A 15,740-nucleotide genomic window follows, 5' to 3' on the forward strand; every position below is an offset into this window, starting at 1 on the left:
GTATTTCCATATGATCTTTTCTATCTAGTGTTTATTATTACAAATATCACTTACGCAGTTCTGACACCATTTTATCAAGCACATGCTTCACCTAGTTCTTAGGATTTTCAGAATAATCCTCAGAAAGATGAATGTGAAAGTGCAACCTTGATCCATGGCATAAAGAAACTTTAAAAGTAATAAAGCAAATCACAGGAGCAACAATGCCACAGGACACATTCAAAGTATATAAGGATATATTCATTACCTCAGTCAGGTGGGGATTGGGGTTGAATCCACATTGATTGCAGACCTTGTTGTGACACTGCGTACAGGTGTTGAAGTTTGGCTGGTTAGGAGAGGAGATGAGTTCTGTTGTCTTGCATATAGGACACAGAGTGCTACTGGGAAGGGGTGCAATCTGCGGGACAGAATACGGTGAGGTAGGGGTGCTGCCTCGATCGGGTGATGCAGATGGTGAACGCCCTGGTCTCTGGTCCCGGCTGTCCACTTGGAGAGTCCTCCTGGGTCCATCAGCCTGCTGGGGAGTCTGGCCATGGCTCCTTATCTCTCTTGTGCTTTCACTGGTCTGAGAAACCTGCTTCAGGGATGGAGAAGCTGCTCTTTGTCCAAAGGAGGGGTCTGATTGATCTGGTCTTCTTTGTGTGCTGAAACAGATCAAACAGAAATATAGTAAACTGGGCTGCAGATAATTTCATTAAGTTAATACAGGTCTAGCATTCCTTAAATGCTTGGGTCCAAAAGTGTTTTGGATTTTGGAATATTTATATTTGCATATGTGTACATAACAAGATAATTTAGAGTTGGAATCCAAGTCTAAGAACAAAATTCATTTATGATTTTAGAGTATTTTGGGTTTCAGAATTCTGCATAAGGGATGCTTAATTTGTAGTGAAAACACCTTTAGATAATGTCCATTTCCTACTTGAAAGACAATATTATAATTTTTACAATTAAAAATTAGTGAAATTTAAAAGTATTCATAGATGTTCTGACACAATGATCACCATTATAAGGAGCATCCTTTTCTTAGAATTCCTGAAGACAGATCTTTTCCCCCAAAATGTTATTGAAAATAATTTGTCTCACTGACCATGGTTTCAGGATGTTTTCAGTCAAACCAACTAAAAAACTCTGTTATCTCTTTTATTAGGAACTTGTAATTTTAAAGAGGGGGAAATTCAGAAGCCAAGAGACCAACAGGAACCATACAAACTCAATCCAAATCTGCATTACTATATTTTTGGAAAAACAACATTAGTCTCCTTTCAGAAGAGAAAATGTCATCTTACATATAGAAACAACTCTAATTCTTTTTATTCAACATCTAAAGTATACATTGGCTGGAGGATGGGTAGATAATACAGCTGTTACATGATGTTTTACAAATCAAGTTTTCCAGTAGGCCAAAAATTCAAAAGGATTTAAAATTGAATTCTAGATCTCCTGCTGCTCGTTCACTGTTCCTAATTTTAAAATAGATGAATAGACTACAGAAAAATCTCTTCTTTAGCAATTGAGCATGAATATATGTTACAGTTCATTCTTGCTTCCCTTATTAGGGAATAATCCAACCATCCAGAATGTCAACATTGGTAAGAAAAAATTCAAATGAAGCAGAACTGTCACTCTCTCCGTTTTTCACCCATTTTCTGTATTTGGCGAGATCAAGCATAGTCTAGGATTATTTAAGGAAAACATAATTCAGAAACCAAAAACTTCCCACATTCCTCATTCCATGCTGAGGCCCAAATGAGTTTTATTTGCCTCAAATACTTTCTAACTTCCTTTTAAACTGCACATTGAGAATGAAATTGATAGGAGAGTCTAATGTTAGTTTTGGGACAAATCTTCCATAATTTCATCATAAAAACACGTTTGTGACAAGGACTGGGATCTACATACATTTCATTCTAAGAATTAAATTTCTGTGATAAAGTAGATTATTTCTAGTTATATTTGTGGCAGATGAACCATTCCTCTGGAGTATGCAGTTTGGAAGCATCTTAATTAGGTCATCAAGATCACATGGATCATTCATTTCCCATTTCAGCATTACTGGTTTTAACTGGGAGGGAAGCAGGATGAGAGTGGGTAATGTTCAACTGATCTGGACAACCCAAGTACAGAACTATTTATTTACCCTATATAGGCATGTATAAATGTATAAATTTCTGTCAAAACAAATCAACCCAAAACATCTAGGTTGACTTATTCATAGATCAGTTTATGTACTGTATTTCAACTCTTACTACCTCATTACATTAGAGAATGCATCCACTTTAAATCCATTTGCTGTCTCCTGCAGAATTATGGGGTTTGACGTTCAGGGAGAAGCCTATAACAGCCTCACTAAACTGCAGGAGGCAGAAACTGGATTTAAAGTGGAATCATTCTCTAGTATGATGAAGGAAACATCCCCTTCTCTGAGTTGAGTAGTAAGAACTGTCCGGGAAGGATCTAAAAAAAGCACAGACCCATGTACAATTTCTGCCATGGCACCACTTCTGGCCTTTTAAAATGCCTGGGTGGGGAAAAGGCAGTGAAAGCTAGAGATGGCTGGCTCTCTGGGTTGCCATTGGTACTTTCCCCTCTCCACAGACAACCCTCAACATATCCACAGATCATATCAAAATCTGTAAATAATAATAATAATGCTTACCCACCTCTCCTTGTGACTCGAGGTAGGTTACAGCATAATTGGAACACATACACATTGTAAAGAATCTATAAATACACATATTAAAATATATTTCTATAAAAGATACATGTTGTTCATTTGTTCAGTCGTCTTCGACTCTTCGTAACCTCATGGACCAGCCCACGCCATAGCTCCCTGTCGGCCATCACCACCCCCAGCTCCTTCAAGGTCAGTCCAGTCACTTCAAGGATGCCATCCATCCATCTGGCCCTTGGTCGGCCCCTCTTCCTTTTACTTTCTACTTTCCCCAGCATAATTGTCTTCTCTAGGCTTTGCTGTCTCCTCATGATGTGGCCAAAGTACTTCAACTTTGTCTCTAGTATCCTTCCCTCCAATGAGCAGTCGGGCTTTATTTCCTGGAGATTGAACGTGTTATTACTGTTCCATTCCCACAGAAATGTGTATCGTGTTTTGGTACAGAATGTTATTTTATTAATTTTTAAATGTCTATTAAAGTCTACAAATATACTTCATTTCACAAATTATTATTTTTTTAGCATTTGTGCACGCAAATGGTACCTATATAGCATTCATTGAGCAATTATACAAGCAAAAATTCATAGCAAAATTCAAACTTTGAAATTCAAAGTATACCTGTACAATCAGATCTTCAGCTAATGTGAATCAGTTGCAAAGTGACACCATCTGAAGATTTTGATCAGAGAATGCAAAACCAGGAAGTTTTCTAACTACTTAGCTTTGATCATCATGGTACATACAGTAAGAAATTCCTAAAGAGAAGTGTGTTCATCAAGTGTACACATAAACTAAAACAAAACTAGATGACAGGAATGTCTCAATTATTCTATTCAGATTCTGGCAACATGATATGAATCACCATCTCATTATTTTGCAAACTTCAGTAATCTTTTACCTAATGTCTCTATGGGGTTGATCTTCAGTCAAGAACTATATAAGTAAAAAAAGACAAAAAAATCAATCCGCCAAAACTTAGTTGACTCATAGTGCAAAAGCTGAGGTCCAAAGAAGGACAAGAGAACTCAAGAACATCTGGTGGACAAAGAAGGCTGAAGAAATCCAATACCTGGCAGAAATCCAATACTTGGCAGATACCCATGATGCTCAGGGATTTTTCAAAGCCACAAAGGTCATCTACAGATCAAGAAACCATGGCATACAGCCTCTACGCTCATCAGATGGAACCAAACTTCTGAAGGACAAAAAACCAATTGCACTACGTTGGAAAGAACACTACCAAAGCCTCCTGAATTGCAGCTCCAATGTGGCCAAAGAGGTTCTCTCACAAATCCCACAACAACAAACCTGGGATGAGCTTGAAGCACTACCTAGTTTGGAAGAAGTCAACAATGCCATCAGTCAACAAAAAGAAAAATAACAAAGCCAGTGGGCCTGATGGGATCCCTGCTGAAATCTTTAAAGAGGGAGGACACAACAACTCCACCAGCTCATTGAAAAAGTGTGGGTGACTGAGAAAATCCCAGCAGATTTCAAGGATGCCACCATCATCACCCTCTTCAAAAAAGGGGAAAGAACAGACTGCGGAAACTATCAAGGTATCTCCCTTCTAACCTCAGCTGGGAAAATCCTCGCAAGAATCCTTGCAAACTGCCTTCTACCCCTCTCAGAAGACACCCTCCCAGAATCCCTGAACGGCTTCTGCCCCTCCAGAGGAACAGTGGACATAATAATAATAATACACTTTATTTATAACACGTTACCATCTCCCCAAAGGGGACTCGGTGCGGCTAATATGAGGCCAAGCCCAAAATAATACAATATAATAAACAAAATACATCATAACAAAATATAAAATAACAAAATCAACAATATAAAACAGCATATTAAAAACAGACATGGAGGGTGGGCCAAATGTGTGAGGTAAAATGTTAAAAAAAGTTAAAACCCTGGGTGAGATAGGGATAAAAGTGCATTTGTAGGAAAGGAGCCCAACAGGAAGGAACCATGGGATTTAGCCATTTTAGGGGTGGGTGGGTGGGAGATGCTTTATTCTGAGGGCAGCTGTAGACTAAGACAACCAGATAGGTTGAATGGTCATTCTCCAAAAGCACAACAGAAGAGCCAGGTTTTTAGGTCTTTCTTTAGGTCTTTAGATCTTCACTGCACGACAGCTCCAAGAAAAATGCAGGGAACAAAATCAACCTCTGTACATGGCATTCAATGACCTTGCAAATGCATTCGACACAGTGAATCGCAGCGCTCTCTGGACCATCCTCCAGAAAACAAATTTGTGAACATCCTGCGGCTCCTCCATGATGGCAACAGTCCTGGACAGCAATGGCTCCCAAAGTGGCCCATTTAAGGTGGAATCAGGGATGTGTTATTACCCCAACCTTATTCTCCATCTTCATCACTATGATACTTCATGTTGTTGATGGGAAGCTTCCAACTGGAGTGGAAATCATCTATCGGACAGATGGCAAGCTATTTAACCTCAGCAGACTGAAAGCCAAAACCAAGGTTACAACAACATCTATTATAGAACTCCAGTATGCTGATGACAACGTCATCAGAAGACCTACAAGCCACTCTAAACACCTTCGCAGAAGCATACGAGCAGCTTGGCTTGTCATTAAACATCGAGAAAACCAAAGTGCTCTTCCAGCAGTCACCAGCCAATCCCTCTCCAATGCCAGAAAAGCAACTTAATGAGGTCGCCACAAAAGTCAACATTGACACTGAAATTCAACACCGCCTGAGCTCTGCGAGTGCAGCATTTTCCCGAATGAAGCAGAGAGTGTTTGAGGACTGGGACATCCATAGGGATACCAAGGTGCTTGTTTATAAAGCTATTGTCCCCCCAACCCTGCTATACGCTTGTGAGACATGGACAGTCTACAGACGTCACATGCAACTCCTGGAATGATTCCATCAGCACTGTCCCTGAAAAATCCTGCAAATCTCTTGGGAAGACAAGTGGATAAATGTCAGTGTGCTGGAAGAAACAAAGACCACTAGCATTGAAGCGATGGTCCTCTGCCATCAACTCCGCTGGACCGGCCACATTGTCCGCATGTCTGACCACTATCTCCCAAAGCAGTTGCTCTATTCCGAACCCAAGAAAGGAAGATGGGATGTTGGAGAACAGGAAAAGAGATTTAAAGATGGGCTCAAAGCCAACCTTAAAAACTCTGGCATAGACACTGATAACTGGGAAGCCCTGGCCCTTGAGTGCTCCAGCTGGAGGTCAGCTGTGACCAGCAGTGCTGTAGAATTTGAAGAGGCATGAATGGAGGGTGAAAGAGAGAAACGTGCCAAGAGGAAGGCACGTCAAACCAACCCCGACCAGAACCACCTTCCACCTGGAAACCAATGCCCTCACTGCGGGAGAAGATGTAGATCAAGAATAGGGCTCCACAGTCACCTACAGACCCACCGCCAGAACACGACCTTGGAGGACCATCATCCTCGGACTGCGAGGGATTGCCTAAGTAAGTAAAGTATTTTGCAAACTTCAATAATCTTTTACCTAATGTCTCTATGGGGTTGATCTTCAGTCATGAACTATATAAGTAAAAAAAAGACCAAAAAAATCAATCCGCCAAAACTTAGTTGACTCATAGACAGGCCAGTGCTAGAACAGGGACAAAGTGTCAATGCAGTGACAAAGGGCAGAGATGAGAAGCTTCCTTCACATTACCTCTTCCTTGCCCAAACTGTAGAAAGAAAGGAAGTCCTCACTCATTCCTCACATCTTTTCCCCACAGAAGTGGCATTCAGCAGCAACATGGAAGATCCTGAAAAATATGGTGTGTCGGCCAGTAGAAGCGACTGCCATTTTTAGTAAGGACTTACTGCATAAGCTTTCTGCATAGAGCCTGCAGTAACCATTTTAAAGAGATGTTTCTGCCTGTCTTCCCCTATTAAAATTGCCTTGTAGGTCTGTCAAGGGGATTATGCAGGAAATCCTTATTAAAAATGGCCACTATGATTCTGATCCATGCCAAATGGCAGGCACACTGCATTCTTCAGGCTTCTAAACACCACTCAGACAGGAAAAAAAAAAGATGAGGAAGGAGGGAAGAAGAGGGAGATCTTTTCTTTCTCTGATTTGGGCAAGGGAGTAGTAATGGGGTGGCAGCACCACTTCCATTTCTCATCATACCAAGAGGGACTTTTCACATTTATCTCTTCCCATTGCTGACACACTGGGTCCTAATAAAGGCAGGCTGCTCTCCTTGCTCTCACCACACCCTCACCTCCTTTTTCAGGCAGTATTTTCATTTCTTTTCCTCATTTATATTTCTTTCCCTATCTGTATTTCTACAGATACGGACATTTTTAGATCAGCAATATGATGGTAACCCCTCAAACAGATCCTCTCCTCCCCTTTATCTCTTCCTAAGTATATTTCCTCTATGCATTTTTAAAAGGAGATAAAACAATTTGTTTGTTACATACCCCTAACATTTACCCTCGATGTATCCATAGAGCATAGCAAAATTCATAATTTTGGTCCCATAACCTACCCTCAACATATACATGAGGTCGACTCATACATTAAATCCATCTCATGTACAAGGCATAAATAATTGGATGGTCAGGAATTTGAAAGTGTCCAGATAAAGCTTTTTGATTTGGCATAACGTGAGAGAGTTCTCTCTTAGCAGGCTACCCATAGCAGCCTGCGAGAAGGAGGAAGGAAGGCAGGACACAAGAAGGAAGGACACAAGAAGGAAGGGACACAATCGAATGTAATGTTTTGTGTCATTGTAAAATAACTCAGAGAATCTTTGTTCCAAAACCCTTTTATGACACATTCATGAAATATAAGATACAGTGAAAGCAAAACTTCCATATCTAAATTTCCTACAAGTTAATAAGAATGCCCTTCATATGGAAGGAAATCAATCTTATTTGAAAATGGACACAGTTTTTGGGTGATGTGGCACGCATCTTTCTCTCATGGCATCTGTATTCCAATTATGGTTTCTAGATGAAAAACTTCCCCTCTTGTATTTCTTTCCTTAGAAACTGGAGCACTTTTCCCTGCTACAATTTACTTGCAACTGAGTCAGGAGCAAGACTTCCACCTTCAAGCTGTGGGCTTCTATAAGTTTAAGAACTACAGAAATGCTTCTAGGGCAAGCAACTATTTTGTTCATTTCCCTGTGCAATAGCAATAATATATAAGAACTCAAGTCATATGTCAAGGGGACAGAAATAATTTTTAGCAAAAACAGTTTAAAAAACAACTTCACAGTTACAGAACTTCAGTATGGACCAGATAGGAATCAGATATAGTTGATTGTGCATTCCACCCAAATTATCTCTTAACTTTTTTACTATCACATATGCCTAACATTTAGACCCCAACACACAATCACAACAAATGTATCAATAAATTCAAAATTTTAGAAACAGCAAAAATGTAGAATTAGCAAGACATCTTAATAATAATAATAATAATAATAATAATAATAATAATAATAATGTTTAATTTATAACCTGCCCTATTTCCCCAAGGGGACTCTTGTCCTATCTTGCACATTCTTGTTATAATAAAGATCTTTTCCCTTTGCTGTAGGAGGGGAACTCTTTAATACCCAGCTTTGAACACGTGAAAGGTATTTTGGCTTAACTACCCTATGTTTATTTATCCTACTTGTATGGGAGTCATTGAATGGCCCTTATGTAGAGAAGTGGTTCTCAACCTGTGTGTCCCCAGGTGTTTTGTCCTACAATTCTCAAAAATCCCAGCCAGTTTACCAGCTGTTAGGATTTCTGGGAGTTGAAGGCCAAAACATTTGGGGACTCGCAGGTTGAGAACCTATGGATTGTCAAAGAAAGAGCATTAAAATGTAATGCCATTCTTCTTCAGAAGAGTATTATCCAGATTTAATTAGACCATTATGATAGATCTACTGCAAGAGTATGCCAAGCAATTGTTTTTGGTACACTTTTGTACTGGCATACACTGTAACACCTCAAGGAGTTTTGGTAATATTAACGCCATTCTTAAAAATAGGAGAGAAATAATTTGTTCTAAAGCTGGGCAGCTCAAGGATCTTAGCACATCTACTCTGGTCTGGACTTAATGGAGCACAGAACCATAGAATAATAGAAGGGAAGAAAATGGAACTGCTATGCTGGTTTGACACCTGCTCTGAAACTATGCTGGAATAGTGATCTAAAGAGAAATAAGGGCCAGGTTCAGAAAAGTGAAGATTTTGTAAGAGTGCTCTAGAAAGCTGATATAGCTCAGATTTAAGAGATAAAAAGAGATAAAAAGGGCACAGGAAATGAGGCCAGCAGAAGATGAACTACAAAAGGCCAACTGTAAGGAGAATAGAGTTCTTTAAGTCCTGGCTCATAACCAATTTCACCAAAATGGTTCAATTTCACCAAAATGGTTTTAGTTTTTGCTATGATTTGAACAAGATCACCCCTTTGTATCCATCCTCAGCCTGTGTAATTTCCCAAGCCCCTTCCAGCTGGGCTCCACTCGGTAGTAAAAAGAAGTAAGGCATATGTTTTGTACCAGAGGCCAACAGCATTGAAATTGTTCAACTAAAAGGTAGCCTCGATATTTTGGAGAAATAGGGAAGAATAAGTTATAAAAATCATAATGGTGATTAACTATCTATTTGGAAGTGGTAACTATAAATAATTCCTTTTCAGAATTCACTTTCAAAGCTTTGGACACTTTGCCTATGGTTCCATGTTTACAAAATAGTCTGAAGCTCAGAATCTTAAGAAAAACACCTTGGAGCAAAACATGAAAAACCATAGATACCTTGAGGCCACCAAATATTAACACTGTTACTGTATTTAAAACACAAACTACAATACATAAATTTTGCACTTAAGACTTAAACTGTTTTCAGTTTTCTTTATTTTTGTTAGTCTATACACATTGTTTGTGATTTTCTGCAGTAGGTCACAAGCCCACCCCACCCACGCTACAAAACCTCCAAACATTTCATTATTGATGGCAAATATGTTTCAACACTGTGCTAAAATGTAGTTCAGATTTTTTTTAGAAGAAGTATGTTATAGGCAAATTTTGAAGTCTCCAAAATCCATGTAGAACTTTGGATTTTAGGTGGATTTACCTTTCAAGCTCAGGTTCTCATTTCTCCAACAAGTTTTTCAATTCCATTTCAAAAGCAGGTTGCAAAAATTGGGGGCTTCAGTCTACAAAAACAGGTGGCTGTATTTCCCTGGGCATTTTCATAATAAACAAATATGCATGTTTTGGAGCAAATGTATGCACTTTGGAATACTTTTATTTTATTTTTCTTCTTTTTGCACCCTGTGTCACAAACATTGGAATAGGTGGGGTTTTGAGGCCTAAATGCAATCAAGATCATACTTGGATTTTAAAAATGAAAATTTGGTCAATTTACACTAAATGTGTAAACTAAAATGTGAGTTGAACTAATATCAATGCTAATGCACATACTCATGACCAGGCAGGCAGTGTATGTGTAGAGAGGATGTATGCTATGGGTGTGATCACCTATAAATATAAACTGGCACTTTTGGGAGGCTTTCCATGGAGTGCCATTTTTCCTACTGGAAATAACTGATTAAAAGTTAATATTTATTATTATTTATTTATCTACCCTATTTATATCCCACCTTTCTTAAGCCCAAAGGGGACTCAAGGTGGCTTTACATATAGGCAACTCTTCAATGCCTTGAAACAACATACAATTAAAATAAACATATAAGTTAAAATTTAATTAATACAGTTTAAAATATTGCACTCACTATTAAAATCATGCCATCCACAATCGTAATCCATGGCCACTCTAATAACCATTGCACATATTCTGTATGTATTATTGCACTACAGTTATTCTCCAAAGGCTTGATCCCAAAGCCAGGTTTTCACTTTTCTTCTGAAGGCCAGGAGGGAAGGAGCTGATCTAATGTCTTGGGGAGAGTTTTCCACAGCCGAGGGGCCATCACTGAGAAGACCTTGTCTCTCATCCCCACCAGTCATGCCTGCAAAGGAGGCAGGACCAAGATCAGAACCTCCCCAGATGATCTTAATCTCCGAGGTGGTTCATAGGGGGAGATATGCTCAGACAGGTTTATCAAGAAACAAAAAGAGAGTATTTTTAACTTAAAAATCAATTTATTTTTAAATATCCCAAATAAATTCATAAAGAAAAATGATATCTTTACGAAACACCTTGAGGAATATCAAATAAAGAAAGAATACAATGCACAGATCAAACATATAGGACATCAAACAGATTTAACTATTTTGAATACAACTCTACTGCAGGATCAACACAGTTTGTCACCACTTTAACTGCCCTGGTTCAATGCTATATAATCCTGGGAATTGTGCTTTTACAAGGTCTTTAGCCTTTTCTTCCAAAGTCTATTGGTGCTGCCTCACCAAACAACAAATCCCAATTAAAATGGTTTCAAGCAAGATGAAAGCAATGGAGTTATAACCATGAATAAGTCACATAAACAGTATTTTTAATGAATAAAGAAAGCAAGAATTGTATATTCCTTCACTTTATTATGGTACAATATTTGACACATATATTATGTACCGTACTATCATATGCAAAATGGAGACGAAAGAAATAAGTAGTATTCCTTTAAAACAGATACAGGAAAGCTTAAAAGTCAAAAGAATGGGATTATGAGTACCGCAGTCAATTAAGACTGAAGTTAGCTATCAATTATTAAAACAGCATCAAGACATATTACGAGTATACAATACTACAAGCAAAATGTTCACTTGGTTTTGGACAAATGCCCATATTATCTTCAACTAATATCTAGGGTGCACCTTATAGTCAAGATATGAACTGCTGGAGCTCTCCCAAATGGAACTGTGTTTATGAAAAGATAGGTGGGAGATTATGCAACACCCTCTCTTGTTCTGTCTACACTGAGAGAAGGTATGGCATCACTGTCAGATGCTCAGGTACAACTTGTGGATTTAGGCATCAACACCTAGGAGTACCCATTATCAATACTATCCCTTCTAATCCATAGGGTTCAACTAGTGTAAATATAAATGGATGGATAGGTGAGCTGTTTTGAAGTGAGGGAATATTCCACTACTTTCTATCAACTAAAGTAGAAAATGTCAGCAACAGAACTACTGAAAGTGAATACAATTCTTGTGAGAAAACTCAAAGGTTTGTGTGGAATAAAAATGCTGCATGGATCCTAGAGTCAGTAGATGTTGTATCTTATTGGGGAAAAAGAAAGGAAATAGACAGATATATTAAAAATGAGCAGAAAAATGAGATAGGACTGGACGACAGAAGAAAAGAAAGCAGTGGAGTTAAAGGAGGGAAGAGATAACATGAAGCCAGTATTCCTCACACTTGGAATACTGCAAATAAGGTTGGTCACAACATCTTAAACAGGATAATATACATCTGGAAAAGTTTCAGAAAATGACATATGAAAATGATCACGGGATGATCTCCTCTGTAAGGAAATGTTACAATGTTTGTCTTTTCTACTATAGAAGCAAGTTATCAGGTTATTCATGACTACTAGGTACAACAGCTCTGTTTCCTTCAGGATCAAAGGCCGGAACCATCCAAGGAACAATGTGGGAAATTTTCTTCTTTTGGAACTCCCACAATGTATCCAATTGACCAATATAAGAAATGAGATGATGGGCCAAACAACCCTTTAGGCAAATCCAGCAGAACTTCTGACGTGCAATGTTCTTATGTTATGTGAAAACCAGAGCTTGGAAAGGTACTTCTAAGAATTAATGAATACCACAACATACAGAAGCCACCCATAACTGATGATGATAGGATAATAGGATCTCAGGACATCATTCTACCATTGTTTGATTATGGTTGGCTTGACATTAAAAGTAACTTCTAATATTTGTCAAGACATGAGGGGAAATAAATGGAGGAGACAGGTAGTTGCAGAAAACAAGAATAGCTGAAAAAGGATGTGAGAAAGTAACTATTCCTTCAATGTAACACAGTAGAATCTACTCAATCTACACTGTAGAATTAATGCAGCTTGACACCACTTTAACTGTCATGGGACAATGCTATGGAATTATGGGGCTTGTAATTTTACAATATCTTCAGCCTTTTCTACCAAAGAATGCTGGTGCCACACCAAACTACAACTCCCATGATTCCACAGCATTGAGCCATGACAGTTAAATTGGTGTCAAACTGCATTAATTCTATAATGTAGAAGAACACAGAGAGTGTAATTATAGGAGATATTAACTTCATTGAGAAGATAGGTAAAGGAAACAGAAATCAACACAGGTGTATTGCATATGGTTTTTCAGGAGAACAGAAAAGCAAAGAAACAAAGTAGCAGGAAGTTGAGGGTGAAGAGAGATGAGGATCAGGATATTTGAAGAAACTAGGACACAGTAGTCAGTGGCCTGGAAAACAGAAACTAGAAGGAACTGTAGATGGGAGATGCAGAGAACAGGGGGGAGTGGAGAAGAGTCAGTGGAGGCAAAGAGTTAGAAAAAAATGAAGTCTAAACAGAAGGATCTCATTCTGAGAAAAACCACAAAAAGTGCCTAGTACAAACAGGGGCACTACAGCACTGGGCAACAGTAGGGCAAAATGTAAAACCTAGATCTTGTGTATTGACACAAATAAGGCAGGCTATCCTGGTTGTGTTTAAGAAATATGTTTTACTACTATCATTTATTAAATATATATATTGTAAAAGGAAACACCCAGAAAGAAATGAGAAAAGTGTACTTTAGAATTTAACATAGGAGTTACATTATGCTTGCGTTTTTCAGAATAATATTTCTTGCTAGACTGCGTTAAATATAGACTACTTTCAGATAGTGAAAGAAATATACGAAGGTAGCACAGCTGTTGTAATGGCTGACTTTAGATGACAGCCATGCTGTTTTCATCCAATTATAAAGTACAGCAGTAAATAAAAGAAGTCACATCACTTTGCAGTAACTGCAGATTATGGCTACTATGCTAAGAACACATTTGATTGTCCTGATGTATAACCTGTAATCATGTTAAAGCAGAGTACAGAGAAACAGAATGATTGCCAATTGGCAAGGAGGTCAGGCAAAGCTGCATTTGATCACCCTATCTGTTAAACTTGTGTGGTGAACATATCATACATAAAACAGAATTAGAATTGGAAGAAGAAGGCATGAAAACTGGAGGAAGGAACCTCAACAATGTAAGATATGAAGATGACACCATACCAGTAACAGAAAAGTCCAAAGATTTGGAATAATTACTGAAGAAAGTCACAGAAAAACAGGTGTACAGCTGAACATGAAGGAAACAAAAATAATGACTATCAGTGATTTACATAACTTTAAAGTGGACAATGAAGACACGGAGACATTAATTTTCCATACTTGGCTCCGTCATGAATAAGAATGGGGATTGCAAATAAGAACTCGGACAACTAAGACTATGAAGGAATTAGACAATATCCTGAAGTCTCAAGATATTATCATTGAATACTTCAGTTAGGATTGTCTGTGCTGTCACAGACAATATATGGTTGTAAAAGCTGGGTAAAAAAGAAAACTTGGCTCATTTGAAAAGTGGTGCCAAAGAAGAGTTCTACAGATAACGGCGCTCCATGCAGTCATGCCGGCCACATGACCTTGCAGGAGTCTACGGACAACGCTGGCTCTTCAGCTTAGAAATGGAGATGAGCACCACACCCCAGAGTCAGACATGACTGGACTTAATGTCAGGGGACTACCTTTTACCTTATAGATAGCATGGGCTGCTAAAAAGACAAATAAATGGCTGCTAGAGCAAATCCAGCCTGTAAAAATAAGTATACCAGTTTCCTCTAATTTCAGCCCAAGAATGTGAAATTTCCCTTCTCCCCATGAGTGAAATATTGGATGTGGTATCATAACATTAAGTAAGTGAGAGGGTGGGTTGCTGTGAGTTTTCCAGGCTGTATGGCCATGTTCCAGAAGCATTCTCTCCTGACATTTCACCCACATCTATGGCAGGCATCCTAAGAGCTTGTGAGGTATACTGGAAACTAAACAAGGGAGGTTTAGATATCTGTTGAAAGTCCAGAGTGGGAGAAAGAACTCTTGTTTGTTGGAGGTAAGTGTGAATGTTGCAATTAATCACCTTGATTAGAACCCTTGGACCAACATGCTGCTTGGCCAATATCTGGACCCAGCTTGTATGGATAGTTATACTCTCCCATATAGACCTATTTAGGGGTACATCTACATTGTAGTATTAACATAATGACACTACATTAATTGCTATGCTTTGTGCTATCGAATCATAGGAGTCGTTTTTTGCAAGGTCTTAACCTTCTCTGCCAGAGTGCTGGTATCTCACCAAAGTACAAATCTCAGGTTTCTACAGCACTGAGTCATGGCAGCCAAAGTGGTGTCAGACTGCATTAAGTCTACAGTGTAGATGCAGGAGGGAACTTTTCTCAGCCCAACTCCCTTCAGAGGTACAACTGGTGCAAACACAGGAGAGGGAGGCTCTGTTGTCCTTCCACCAACAGGAAAAACACTTTCTATTCATGCAGGCCCTCACTCATTTCAGAGTGTTTTGTCATAGTTTGTGAAAAAACACATCCTTCTCTGCATGTGTGCACATTCAAGTTACTGGTTAATCTATACCAACCTCACACATTCCTTGGAGATTTTTTAGGCAAAGAATATTCAGAACTGATTTTGTAAGTTCCATATTCTGAAACACAGCCTACAATGCCTGATACCCACTGGTGTTTTAAAAAACAAAAATGGGTTCAATGTATTGTCGAAGGCTTTCATTGCCGGGATCACTGGATTGTTGTAGGTTTTTTCGGGCTATATGACCATGTTCTGGAGGCAATTTTTCTCCAAGCAGGAGAAAAATTGCCTCCAGAACATGGCCATATAGCCCGAAAAAACCAACAACCCAAAAATAGGGTCCCAAGCACTCAAAGGACAAGTATCCACTATCACAATGTTTCACAGATGTTAATGTCATTAAAATTGCAGCAGTTTATCACTGATAAGAAATAGAACTTTTTGTTTCACACTATCTATGAAAAATATTAAGATAATTGACTACATTATTCAATTGTTGAATTAATT

The 15,740-nt window shown here is 38.6% G+C and overlaps 1 protein-coding gene across 2 annotated transcripts in view; it reads right to left on the minus strand.

Annotated features, from left to right (window-relative positions):
• BSN (bassoon presynaptic cytomatrix protein) overlaps positions 1 to 15,740 on the minus strand; it is a 253,500-nt gene that overhangs the window by 221,765 nt on the left and 15,995 nt on the right. For both annotated transcript variants that reach the window (XM_060765755.2, XM_060765756.2), the window contains exon 2: positions 248 to 647. In XM_060765755.2, coding sequence (XP_060621738.2) covers positions 248 to 647 — 400 coding nt within the window. The remainder of the gene's footprint in view (positions 1 to 247; positions 648 to 15,740) is intronic.

This window comes from Anolis sagrei, chromosome 2, assembly GCF_037176765.1.
Source record: "Anolis sagrei isolate rAnoSag1 chromosome 2, rAnoSag1.mat, whole genome shotgun sequence".
Lineage (NCBI taxonomy): Eukaryota > Metazoa > Chordata > Lepidosauria > Squamata > Dactyloidae > Anolis > Anolis sagrei.